Source organism: Typopeltis vanoorti, chromosome 5, assembly GCF_054136105.1.
Source record: "Typopeltis vanoorti isolate ZY-2024b chromosome 5, IOZ_Tvanoo_1.0, whole genome shotgun sequence".
Classification (NCBI taxonomy): Eukaryota; Metazoa; Arthropoda; class Arachnida; order Uropygi; family Thelyphonidae; genus Typopeltis; species Typopeltis vanoorti.
Genome location: NC_143553.1, coordinates 90,974,495 through 90,987,515, shown reverse-complemented (window position 1 = coordinate 90,987,515; position 13,021 = coordinate 90,974,495). Strand labels below are relative to the sequence as shown.

Sequence of the window (13,021 nt, the reverse complement as noted above, 5' to 3'; positions counted from 1 at the left end):
CCGACAAGTAAAGATAAGGAAGTTATTATCCCTCTTTAAAAAGCTATGATTTGGCCACATCTTGACTACTACATACAGATTTGGTCACCTGGGTTTCTTGGGGACCAGGAGGTGGTTGAAAAGATTCAGAGTGACCAGGATGGTGATAGGTCTGTAGAATAATTGCTATGAGGATAGGTTGAAGGTTAGTGGGTTACAAAGATAGGCAGATAAGAGGCAACACGATAGAAACTTTTAAGATATTAAAAGGGTTTTATAAAATTGATGAAAGTGAAAATTTTCAATATATTGTAAAAATTTGATGTAGCTTAATAATGCCAGAAAGTCTTACATCAATTTTTACAGAAGTCAAGCCCTGTAAGGATGTTATAAAAATAACCTGTATGTCTGTGTATATTTAAAAGTTTGTTAATGTAAATAATCCCTATGGGAATTGTCCTCACTTGCTGCCCTAAGACAAATTCTAGAATGTGTTGAACTATGGCAATACCTTGCCACCAGAAAACCATATATGTTAGCTCCTTATAAGGACATAAAATCTGTTTGTGAAGTGCACCTGTAAATACTCAAGGTCAGTGTTAAACGGACCAACAAACTTCAGACGAATGTCCGTTGCCTGAATCAAATAGGATTAGAGTACACGAGAAGAACAAAGAAAGGGTCAGTGGAAGAACAAGGGACCGCACCGAAATGTTCGGGGTCCCATATCTTCGTGCAGGGATATGAAAGAAGGCAAATAAAAGATGTTGGCCCGAAGATTGAGTATCGGTTCCAAGAGTTCCTCATTGGTTGTTGAGAGGTCGTTATTGAGAAGTCGCCAGCGGTTGTTCATCAGATGTAAGCCATCGAGGACGCAGCTTCAGGAGAAATCATGCCAGTGATCTAAAAGAAAGATGGGAGCCGATCCGCCAGGCAAAGCAGATATTTGATGACAAATCGACGAATCTTTGCCAGGAGCTGTTGTCCGAGGAAAGAAATTGCTCTATTAGTCCAACACGCATGCAAGCATTCCACAAGCCGATAATATTCGTCCGAAGTGCGGCGAGTACAGCGTCCCAAGAAGCGTCAGTAAATCTATTGCCAGCGTAAAGGGGGAGAGAAAAACCTGATTCGGGAAAAAACGGTCAGGACTCCAGTTCAAAGCCAAGTACACAGTAGGTAGCAGCCATAAAGTGAGTTGATCCGTTTATTCAAATTTCATGAATTATAGGAGAACTTAATTAGTAGACTGTTAAGTTGAGGCTGATGAAATTGAGCAGAGTTAATGGTTGAAAATTAGATGTTTAATAATTAAAAGAAATTTATATGTGTAACAGTCAGAGGGTAACTGTTTGTCAATGGTGCATTTTGCCTATAGAATTATCTTAATATCGGAAGGAAAGAGCTTGTGTGCGTAATGATATTTTTTATGTGCATAACAGTTAAGGAGTAACAGTTTATTAATAGGTACCATTGCTTAGGGTAGTAACTTGTATTTGGAAGTGAGTGGTTAATTTTGTGACATAATTTTCATGAATTGAAAGGGCATTTTAAGCTAATTGTTGAACTAAGCAAATTTTTCTTTAATTGCAATAATAGTGTGAATTGTTTTGTGGTAAATAAATGTGTTGTTTAAATGTTAATAGAGTGTTGCCTGATATTTAAATCTTTGATGCACTGTTCCGAAAAAATATTAGAGCCTATTAGCGGGAACCCAGGAGAAAGGATAGTAAGGGATAGATAGTAGACCACGACTGAGGATATTAATTAATCAGGGATAATTTGAATGTAATGGGAAAACTACTGGATGCATTTTACACTTCTTGTTACTAGAAAACTGACATCAGTGGCGCAGCTTTTAATCAAATAAATTTTCTGGTGTCCAAAGAATATGAAGGCAAGTGCGGAAGGCAGTATAGTGTAAAGAGATCCATAAAGAGATATTAAAGGGATAAAGAGATACCAAAGAGAGATAAGGAAGAATGGTTAGAAGTACTTAATAATCATTGCATTAATGTGTGTGTGTGTGTGTGTGTGTGTATATATATATATATATATAGAGAGAGAGAGAGAGAGAGAGCGCACGCAGAGATAAGATGAGATAAGATAAGCCAATTAAGGAAAATATATAAATAGAGATATAAAGAAGGGGGCATATAAATAAGAAAGGATAAATAAGGCAAGATATATATATAATAAATAAAATACCCACCCCACTTTACAATATGACTAATAGAGAACTAAGGGCCATCTGTGGAAAGTTTTGTAAGAGGGTGATTAGAAGGGATGTGCTGACCAGATTTTTTTGCATGAAGAGTGGTGAGTGAGCGAGTGGAATGGATTGCCAGAATTGGTTGCGAGTTCCTTGATGGCGAATGGATTCGAGTAGAAGTTTGATAGGATTTGTGTCTATAATGATTTGGTTAGGGTCTCTCCTGCAATGAGTCTCCGAACTCCATGGAGATGCTGTAAATAATAGTATGCAAGACAGTGTTCAAACCAACTTTAATTTATGGAATTAAGAGCTCTGTTGGGGGGGGGGGGAATAAAAAACCCAGAGACCACACAGAGCTCTGAGAAAGATTAGGGGAATGACAATTGCAGTATCATATTAAAAATCAAAATATTATGAAAGAACTTGACATTGTCAGCATTTAGAAATGTGTTAGCAGAGCTAATCTCAAGTGGTATGGTCACTTACATAGAATGATTGAGAAAAAGTTAGTAAAACAAGTGTTTGATGCTGAGATAGTAGAAAAAATACTGAGAAGACCAAGATCTATGAGGGGTATGAAAATTCTCAGCCTGACAAAGAAAAAACAAATTTATAATTTCAGAATTATTTTTATTTTTCAACATAATCTCCCTTAAGACTAATACATTTATTCCAGCAATGCTCCAGCGCCATTATCCTGTCCCTGTCATGGTTCTCAGTAAGATCTACGAAATATCCCTCTACGGCTGCAATCACCTCTTAATTCGAAGAAAATGCTGACTAGCGAGGAAAGTTTTAGTTTTGGGAAGAGATAGGGCATGTCTAACTGGGCGACGCCCCAGCAGCATGAAATTCTGTATGTTGTACCATCATTTTTTATTTCGGTTTAAGCCAATAAGAATATAATTTTGTCGGCTAAATCACAAATTGCCAGCCCATCCTCGTTTGTTCAGTATCCAGGTAGATATGTAACAGAGTGCACCACGAGAAGGTGAGGATTGGACATTAGGTCAGAAGCCCTGATCGGTTCTCTGCATTCTTTTAGAGGTTATCTGAAGGTCACCTCTCAGTTATACAGTTTTGACAATTAAACACCCCCTACTTATTATGTTAGGAGTACTAAAATCATTGTTTTTCATACGTTTCCATAATTATTCCATCTCTTTTTACTTATGATATGTATATTACTTTGTTCGGATAATTCAAGATTTTATAACTTGGCATTATCAGGCTATAATTGGATATCACACTCAAGACTCTCCATACTGACCTGTGCTATACTACTGGTCACCTTCCTCCTCATAGCCTCAAGTACTACCATACATCACTTTCTGATACTTGTTCATCAGCCACTCTAAAATCTGTGTCTTGCAAATCCCTGTGAGTCTGTATAGCAACCTCCAATGTGAAATCCTGTCAAATGTTTTAGAAAAATTCATGAGTATTATGATATATTCATTCCCTTTATCAAATTCTGGTATCACTATTATAGAACAAGGGCAAAACTTACCTTTAACAAAACCATGTGTCCTTTACAGATGATCCTAGCATTGTCTACCCAGCTTTGGATGTGACTTCCAACCCCTTTCCAGTATCCTGATAACCACACCAGATAAGGTGAATTACACAATTTACTGCATCAGTCTCAGCTACACACTTCTATGGTGAAATTACCTTGCTCCTTCTACTAATTAGGCATCTTGCATGTGCTGAGACTCAAGATGAACAACCAGGTCAGGGGCATTACTAATTCTCTTGCACATTCCTTCAGCACTGGCATCAATAACCTATCCAGTACAGCTGCTATATTTGAATCAAGCGCTTATAATAGGTTTTTGCTTCTAATCCACTTACCTAAATTCTTTAGTCTAGTTCTTTCCCAGAATCCAGAGAGCTAATGAGTTATTTCAGGCCTCCAATACACAGGGTAGTGGTGATCTCACATTTCCCTGTGTAAAGTATAGCATTGACATTTTAAACACTTAAGGTCAATATTACAGTAGAATTTGAAAACCACAACCTGCTGGTTAAAGAACAGAAATGACTGTTACTTTATATTTTAAAATGCACTTATTTATTAAACATTTATGAACTGCTTTTTTCTGAACAGCATCAAGAATTTGTAGAGATCTTAAAGTGCACCATCCCAAATGTAAGAACAGTATGCCAAGGTTTCATTGTTAGCACCTCTGATCTTTTTTTTCCCCTTTTCTTTCTTTTTTTTTATTTATAGTAAACTGTTCAGTTGCTTCTCATTGTAAGCTTCCATTAGAGGGATATCATACCTTTAATGAAAAATTAGAGCATTTGTTGAGATTTTGCAAATGCTAAAAAAAGTAATTTGGGAATATTGAAGATATATCAAATTATAAAAAGGTAGGTCTTTTAATATGACTTCATATGGTTCTATAACTCTGTATAAATGATAACAGAAAATCCAAAATACAGAAAAAACCTCGTTTAACGTGATTAATTAATCCATCAATTAATGTGTGCTAAGCGAAATCGCGTTAAGGGAATACAATAACCAATAGGAATAATTATAATTCATCCATCAGTTAGCGTAAGTTTGAAAAAAAATTACAGTATAAGCTATATTAGAGAAGAAAATCATCCAAGTTAATAAAAATCAATTGATTAAATTTTTATTTGATATCTAAACATTTCATTGAGCTATTTTTTTTCACAAAAAAATTAAGTAAAAATGTTTAACTATTGCTCGACTTTTGCATCTTGTCATGTAATTTGCGATAATTGGCGATCACTTTATCAAGATTTCGACAGACTTCGAAGCTTGGTTCCATATCAGAATCAACACCAAACAAAATTTCTTTCCTTAGCATGCTCGATGTGATTGAAAACTAGCTGAAGTTCTTTTGCAGTTAGCTTCTTAGTCATAACATTCTCTTCTTGTTAGCACTTCTTATCTTCTTCATATACAGAAATACCTCGATTATCGCGGTTATTGTTGCCACGAAAAATATAGCAATAATCGGGATAAGTGATGTGTGTAAAATGGTTGATGATTGCCAAGGATTTTTCAAATCTATTAATTAAATTTTATATATGAAGTAAAAAAGAAATGTGTTAAACGTGTTAAGTAAAAAATGAAGGTTCATTAAAAAAACAAAATTATTCTTTAATCTTTATTTATATATAAGGAGCACATACACTACATACAATTATTCTTTCTTGGATAAAAATTGGTGTAGAGTTGTCTGGTGGAATTTTTTCTTTCTTTTTTCTTCGTATAAAACTCGGTAGCAATGGATGGAATTTTCAATTTCCTGATGAACTTTCATTGATCGCTCGAGATTAGGATCGCCGTTCAAGATTTTTTTCTTTAAAATTTTCAACAATTCTACACATTTTGTCCATTTCTTAGGGTAAATTCCTTCGGTGCCACGTCAATTTGTTCGTCATTGTCATCGATTTGAGCATCGTAAGCACGTTCTCTCTCTCTCTCAAGGTTAATTAGGTCTTCATCATCCAGCTCCTTATCATGTGACTGAAGCAGAAGCAGGTCCTGAACATCACCTTTTTCAATTTCTGTTCTATTTCAATTCGATCTAGGAATTGAAATTACCTTTTTCAATTTCTGTTCTATTTCAATTCGATCTATGAATTGAAATCACCTTTTTCAATTACTAGATCGAAGCCAGGCTTAGTTATGTCATTGATAATATGGGTTACTTCATTTTCAAATCCTTTAAAATCATTTGCACAATGAGGAATAATCCTTTGCCACGTCGCTCTCAGGTTGCTAGACGTTACTTCACTCCATGCTAACTTGACATTCTCAATGCAATTTTTGATGTTGAATGCCTGCCAGAATTCTGTCAAAGTCATAGCTTCATCTCTTGTAGTCTTTTCTATTGCTTGTGAAAAAGTTATTCGTGGGTAATATGCCTTAAAGGATGCAATTACACCTTGATCCATTGGCTGGATGATGGAAGTGGTATTAGGTGGTAAATAAATAACTTTTACATTTTCACACAAATCATTCAGTGCTGCTGGATGACTAGGTGCATTATCTAATATCAACAAGATTTTAAAATCAAGATTTAATGACTTGCAATACCTTTCAGCTTCAGGACAAAAACAGTTTTTAAACCAATCCTCAAAAATAGTTTTTGTCATCCAAGCTTTTCTATTGAATCTCCAATGAACAGGGAGAAAATTTTTATCTAAACTTCTAAGCAGGCGAGGATTTTGTTTACTATGTGGCAATGCTTCTCCAGAAGCATTGCCACATAGTAAAAGTGTTACATGCTCCTTTGAAACCTTGTAGCCAGGCTGTGATTTTTCATTTTTTGCTAAAAATATTTTAGTGGGCATTTTTTTCCATAATAAGCCTGTTTTGTCAGCATTAAATATCTGAACATCGGTATAATTTCCTTCTTCAATGATCTGTTGCAATTCAGCAGGAAAACTAGCTGCTGCTTTTTCATCGGCACTTGCAATTTCACCTTGTACGCAAACACTATGAATGCTCAATCGCTTTTTGAACCGATCAAACCACCCTGAACTTGCAGATAAAGGTTCTTCCACTACTGACATCAAATCATTTTTGCTTTCTTATTGTTTTCTTTTTAAAGTTTCAAACAAATTCAATGGTTTTGTTTTTATAGTCTTTTGACTAAAAGGAATTCTCTTTTGGTTACAATCTTCTATCCACACTGACAATAGCATTTCCATTTCAATCATAAGATGGCTTCTGTTTCTCGTGGTTTGGGACGCAGACAAGGTCGATGCACTTTGTCCTAGTTACTTATAGTTTGCAGTGTGGTCTAAAATATGGTGAACAGTTGATTCATTTAGACCAAACTCTCTTGCAATTTTGGCTTTGGTTATGCCTGCTTCATACTTATTTATCATATGCAACTTATCTTCTAAGCTGGTCACTCTACGTTTCTTTTTGATAGCTGTAGATTTGATATATCATCCTTGTTTCTTTTAGCATTCATTGTAGGGTAAATAAGAAGAAATAAATATCTACATGTACTTCAGGCAAAGGTGGACAGTTACTGGTGAGTGGCGAGCAGGCGCTGTCGAATAAAAACGAAGCGCTACAAGAGAGCGATACCTAGATAGTGGCAACTCAAACTGGTTGCATATGTAGTGGGCTACATCTCACGGCCGAGATAATTCGAATTTGGAGCGCAATAATTGGAATTTTGGTATCAAATTACAAACCGCGATAAATCGAGAATCATGATAATCGAGGTATTCCTGTACATGCTGTTTTTCTAGTTGAAGGAGCTCATTCTCGCTTAATTCTGAATGGGAATCGAGCAAATTTCTCACATCTTCATTATCCAATTCATTAAATTCAAGTTCTTTTCCAACTGTGCTGATTTCTTCAATAATGTTAGATCTTGGATTTTGCACATAATAATCAGATGTGCAAAATGATCTTTAGATGCTTTGTATCCTGGTTGAGATGCTTCAGTTTTAGCTAGGAAAGTTTTTGTTGTTATACACTTCCAAAGAGACCAGTTTCGTTGACGTTGAATATTTGACAATCATCATAATCACCCTCCTGAATTATCCTTTGCAATTCTTCAGGAAACTTTGCCACAGAATCTTTATCAGCACTAGCAGATTCCCCAGTTATTCTTACATTATGCAGTCCAGCTCGAGTTTTAAAACGGTCAAACCATCCTAAACTCGCAGTAAAGCTTTCACATTCTTCTTGAAATTTGGTCTCTTTCAATGAGGTAAAAATATTTACCTGAAGAACTTTTGCCTGAATATTCCTTGTACTAAGAGGTATTCTTTTTTGCTTACAATTCTCAATCGAGAGTGATAGAAAATGTTCCATCTTGCTGCAGATTGGCGACAAAAAATTTCACATAACCTAAAAAAATTGCATTAACTGATTAATCACTCGCTTAAAGTGAGAAATAGTATCATTTCACTCAATCATGCTAACTGATTATTGCACATATCGAATCTGTGTTAAGGGAGGTTTCTTGTAATCTATTCCAGAAACAAAACAGTAAATTAAAAACTGCACAGTAAGTAAACTAAGTAAAACTGAAACTTACGAGTATGTACTGGACACAAGGAAAAAGAATAATATCAGTCAACATAAGACTGATACCCTCCACATAACAGTGTCGAAGAATAAGATCAGAAGAATCACTAGAAATGGCCATTTTTTGAATAATTTCATCCAAGTTACTTGAGTAATTCTCAGAAAGTGAATTAATTTCATTGCTATAACTATCAGTAACTTTAGTTTCTGAAATGAGTGCATTATTCAAAGAATTTGATTTAGTGTTCGAAGTTTTTTTCCCAACTTGCTTATTAGCATTATACATTTTTGCTATATCTTGCTTTGTTTTTAATATATTGTAAGTTTTTACTGGATGTCTAAAATGGTCTTCTAGTCGTTGTAGTTGAGAAGGAACAATCAGAGGAATGCTTGCCACCTCCTGTATTCTAGAAAAAAAAAAAAAAAATTGCATTTTAAAAATAAAACTTCAACATTTGTTATAATCATGAACAAATTTCAAGATGTATTTATTACATTACAATACAAATATACAATCGATTGCTGTTATTTATAAAGAATAGAGTTTTAACGACTACATTTTTTATCATGGTAACTTTTCTCATTGATTAATAACAGACTTTTTAAAAGCAAAGGATTATTTTAAAACTAGAAAAATTATGTATAGACAACATGCCTAACAGAATGCACTGGTAATTCTATTCAGTTACTGCAACTTGAATATTTGCAGAGAAATAACATTAGGAGAGTTAGAATATATCATGAGGTCAAGAGAACTGTTAAAACAGAGAAACAGCAGAACTGAAATAAGACTATGATTAACTTATAGCAGATTTTTTTAAATAACATAGTAGCATAATAGAATTTTCTTCTATTATGCTACATATATTTGTCTCTAAAATACATCTGCAATGCCCTAAGAATTCTTGAGTAAAAAGCCAATGACATTAAAACAGGGGCATTCCTAAAGGGCATTCCTAAACAAAAGCAGGCAAAATAGCCATAAAAATAATAAATTTAAAAAAAAAAATTTTTTTTACACAAAAATATTTTCTCTTAGGTTTATTATTAATATATTTTTACATTTGCTTAAGGGTCAAAGCTGTATAACTGAGAGGAGACCTCCACATAGCCTTTAGAGGAATGTGGAGAACCGATCAGGGCTTCTGACCTAATGTCCAATCCTCGCCTTCCTTGGTGCACCCTGTTAGGTATCTACCTGGATACTGAACGAACGAGGATGGGCTGGTAATTTGGGATTTAGCCGACCAAATTGCATTCTTATTGGTTAAACCAAAATAAAAAATGATGGTACAACATGACAAAATTTCATGCCGGCTAGAGCGTCACCCGGTTAAACAAGGCCCCCGCTGTTTTTGCCAGGGAACTAGGGTGAACAGCAAAAAGTCAGCTACTGGAACAAATCAAAAAACACACCCCAATCCAATATCACCGGAATTGAAGATCAGTACTATCAACACAAGAAGCCTGAATGACAAAGAAATAGAGCTAGCTGAGGAATTAGATAAGTACCAGATCGACATAATAGGGTTGACTGAAACAAAAAAACCAAAGCTGGTGAGCGCTTTCTGAGCAATAAATACAAAATGTTATATTCAGGCAATGACAATCAAGGAAAAGAAGGAGTAGCCATAGTATTCAACACTAAATATGATGCTAATCTTCTTAAATGGCAGTCAGTCTCAAGTAGAGTAATGTGGGCAAATATGAGAATGGGGAACTGGACAATGAGACGTATTTGTGCCTATGGTCCCACAGAAGGTTCTACTAAGGTAGAAGTGGAGGAATTTTCTGATGCTTTAGAAAAAGCAACTGACACAGTGAAAAAGGAAAAGTTGGTCCTTGTTGGGGATCTAAATAGCAGAGTAGGAAATGATTGTCAAACATACAAAAATATTTTGGGAAAATTTGGAGAAAAAGAGCAAAGCTAATAATAATGGCAAATATATGTTGGATTTCTGCTCAGGACATGGACTGGTTATTACTAATACCATGTTCCAATATAAAAATGTGCAAAAATTCACATGGAGAGAAGAGGCAAGAATAAGAAAAGTCTCATTACTGTTGTTATTGTTGATAGTGATGTTTTCTCCCTGGTGCAGGACAACAGAGTGTACAGAGGATTTGAAATTGGAAGTGATCACTATTCAGTCTTGAGCAGGATAAAATTGCATTTCATGTTGAAAAGAATAACATGTAAGAAAGTTTTAAAACGAATAAAAGTTGAGCAGCTCTTAGATGTGAACTGTAGACTAAATTATACAAACATTATTCAAAAAAATGAAAGAGTTTGAGAACAAGAATCAAACCTTGGAGATTCAGTGGCAAGCTCTGAAAAAAACATTGACTGATTCTGCCAGAGAGTCATGTGGTGAGGTTGTCTGCAAAGATAGAAAAATTATAACTCCCTGGTGGACACAGGAAGTTAAAGAGGCAGTGAAGGAAAAGAAGAAAGCATATCAAAAGTTCCTGTCAAATAAGTCAGCTTGTGCTCTTAGAGAATACAGAGACAAATGTAAGAAATCTAAACACTATGTAAAACTAGCTAAACAAAAGTCATGGGAAGACTTTGGTAAGAACATAAAAAATAAATATCGAGATGGTGGCAAGATATTCTGGAGGTTGTTGAAGAAGCTCAGAAATGGAGGAAAGAGTGCTGTTAAAGGAATTAGAGATGATAAAGGTGATATGAAAACTGGAGAAAAAGATATCCTTGAAGTATGGAGTAATTACTTCAAAAAATTGCTAAATGACACTAGCAGTGATGATAACACAGTGATCAAAAACACTGACTAGGAATGAAATCAGGAATACGTATCCATACTTGAAGTAGAAAAAAGCCATCAAAAGTCTGAAATGTGGAAAGGCAGCTGGAGTAGATGATATTAGACCAGAAATGCTAAAGTATGGAGGTATAAAAGTTTTACAGTGGCTACACTGCATAGTTCAGAGGGCCTGGACAGAAGGGCAAATTCCAGATGATTTGAGTAGAGCTCTCATAGTACCCATATATAAAAAGGGAAATAAAACTGTTGTGAGCATTACAGAGGTATTTCTCTACTGAGTGTTCCTGGTAAGATTTATGCCAGTATACTTGAGAAATGGTTGAGAAGGATTGTGGAAGAGAAGCTTGGTGAAGAACAAGCTGGATTCAGACCAAATAAAGGCTGTCAGGATCAGATATTCACTTTACGACAAATAGTGGAGAAAGCATGGGAATATAACAAAGATCTGTATTTAAGTTTTGTCGATCTGGAAAAGGCATATGACAAGGTGCCAAGAGAGAAGCTATTCAATACGCTGCAGTCATATGGTGTCAATGGGGCATTATATCAAGCAATTGAGTTGTAAGTCAGCAGTTAGAATTGAAGGAAGTACAGGAAGATGGTTTAATGTTAAATATGGTGTCAGACAAGGATGTACGTTATCACCTCTGTTATTCATTATCTATCTGGATCATATTATGAAGGAAAGTGGTATTAAACCTGATATCAAAATTGGAGATGTTAATGTCAGCTCCTTGCTTTATGCAGATGATGTTATACTTCTAAATAAATCTGCTACAAGTTTGCAAGATTCCCTGACTAAATTGAATAACTGTTGTAATAGATATGGCATGAAGGTCAGCAATAAAAAGACAAAGACAATGAAAATAGGTAAAATCGTTGAAAATGTTAACTGTGCTGTAAACAGAGACCTGTGGAACAATTAAAACATTTCAGCTACTTAGGTACGATTTTTAGTGAAGATGGTAAATTAAATCTGGAAATAGATAATAGAATCAACAAAGCTGGTATGGTAGGAAGTCAATTGAATAAATTTATATGGAATAAGAGAGAAATTAGTCAAAATACTAAATTAGCTATATACAAAACAGTGTTCAAACCAATTTTAACTTATGGATCTGAGAGCTGTGTCAGAAGTAAAACACTTGACCAAAGACTAGAGACTGGAGATATGAGAGTCCTGAGAAAGATTAGAGGCATGAACAGAATCAGTGATAATATCATATTTAAAACGAGGATATTAGGAAAGAACTTGACATTGTCAGCATTAGGGAATTCGTTAGCAGAGCTAATCTCAGGTGGTATGGTCACTTAAAAGAATGGGCGAGGAAAGATTAGCCAAACAAGTGTTCTCTGCCAGGTTGGCAGGAAAAAGACCCAGAGGAAGACCAAGATATAGGTGGATTGATACAGTAAAAAGTGCCTTAGAAGATAGATATATAAATAAGATCTGACAATGTTATAGCTTTGACAGGTAACAGATTGATTTGGCAAAAATTGTAGGTAGAAAGTTAGTAATGATGTATATTTTTCATGTAGTACTATCATATGCTGTATACCCCTTGAGGGTAAATGTCAGGAATTTGAGGAAGACCAAGTATTTTTACATATTAATAGGATCAAAATACATTATTGGATACAGGGTCTCTTCTTTGCTGAAGCTTAGCTTATACAAAATAGAGAGGATGGAAATCATGGGGGAGAGGGACTTGCATGCACTGGATAGAGACAAAGCACCAGGTGTGTGTGTGGGGGGGCAACAAGAGTTAGATGAAAGGGTCTGGCCTTGTAATAGATATGGCATCATATAGATATGGTAGTAGATGGGAGAATGAACAGTCAGTTGACAGGAAGTGCATGAGTATGAATGGATACTTCTTCCAGGTTCAGAGATAAAGTAACATATGGGATGGTAAGCAGAGGAGCAATGGGATTATTATTAACAACATACCTCCACAAAAGACTCATTCCAGGAGGCACATTGTCACTCATAAAGCTCAT

The 13,021-nt window shown here is 35.2% G+C and overlaps 1 protein-coding gene across 7 annotated transcripts in view; it reads right to left on the bottom strand.

The window, feature by feature from the left end:
- LOC150106647 (glutathione S-transferase C-terminal domain-containing protein) overlaps window positions 1–13,021 on the bottom strand; it is a 300,229-nt gene that overhangs the window by 174,208 nt on the left and 113,000 nt on the right. For all 7 annotated transcript variants that reach the window (XR_016548323.1, XR_016548324.1, XM_090392600.1 and 4 more), the window contains one exon: window positions 8,245–8,641. Coding sequence is in view for 5 of the 7 variants with exons in the window: in XM_090392600.1 (XP_090248726.1) it covers window positions 8,245–8,641 (397 nt within the window). In the remaining 2 variants the exon portion in view is untranslated. The remainder of the gene's footprint in view (window positions 1–8,244; window positions 8,642–13,021) is intronic.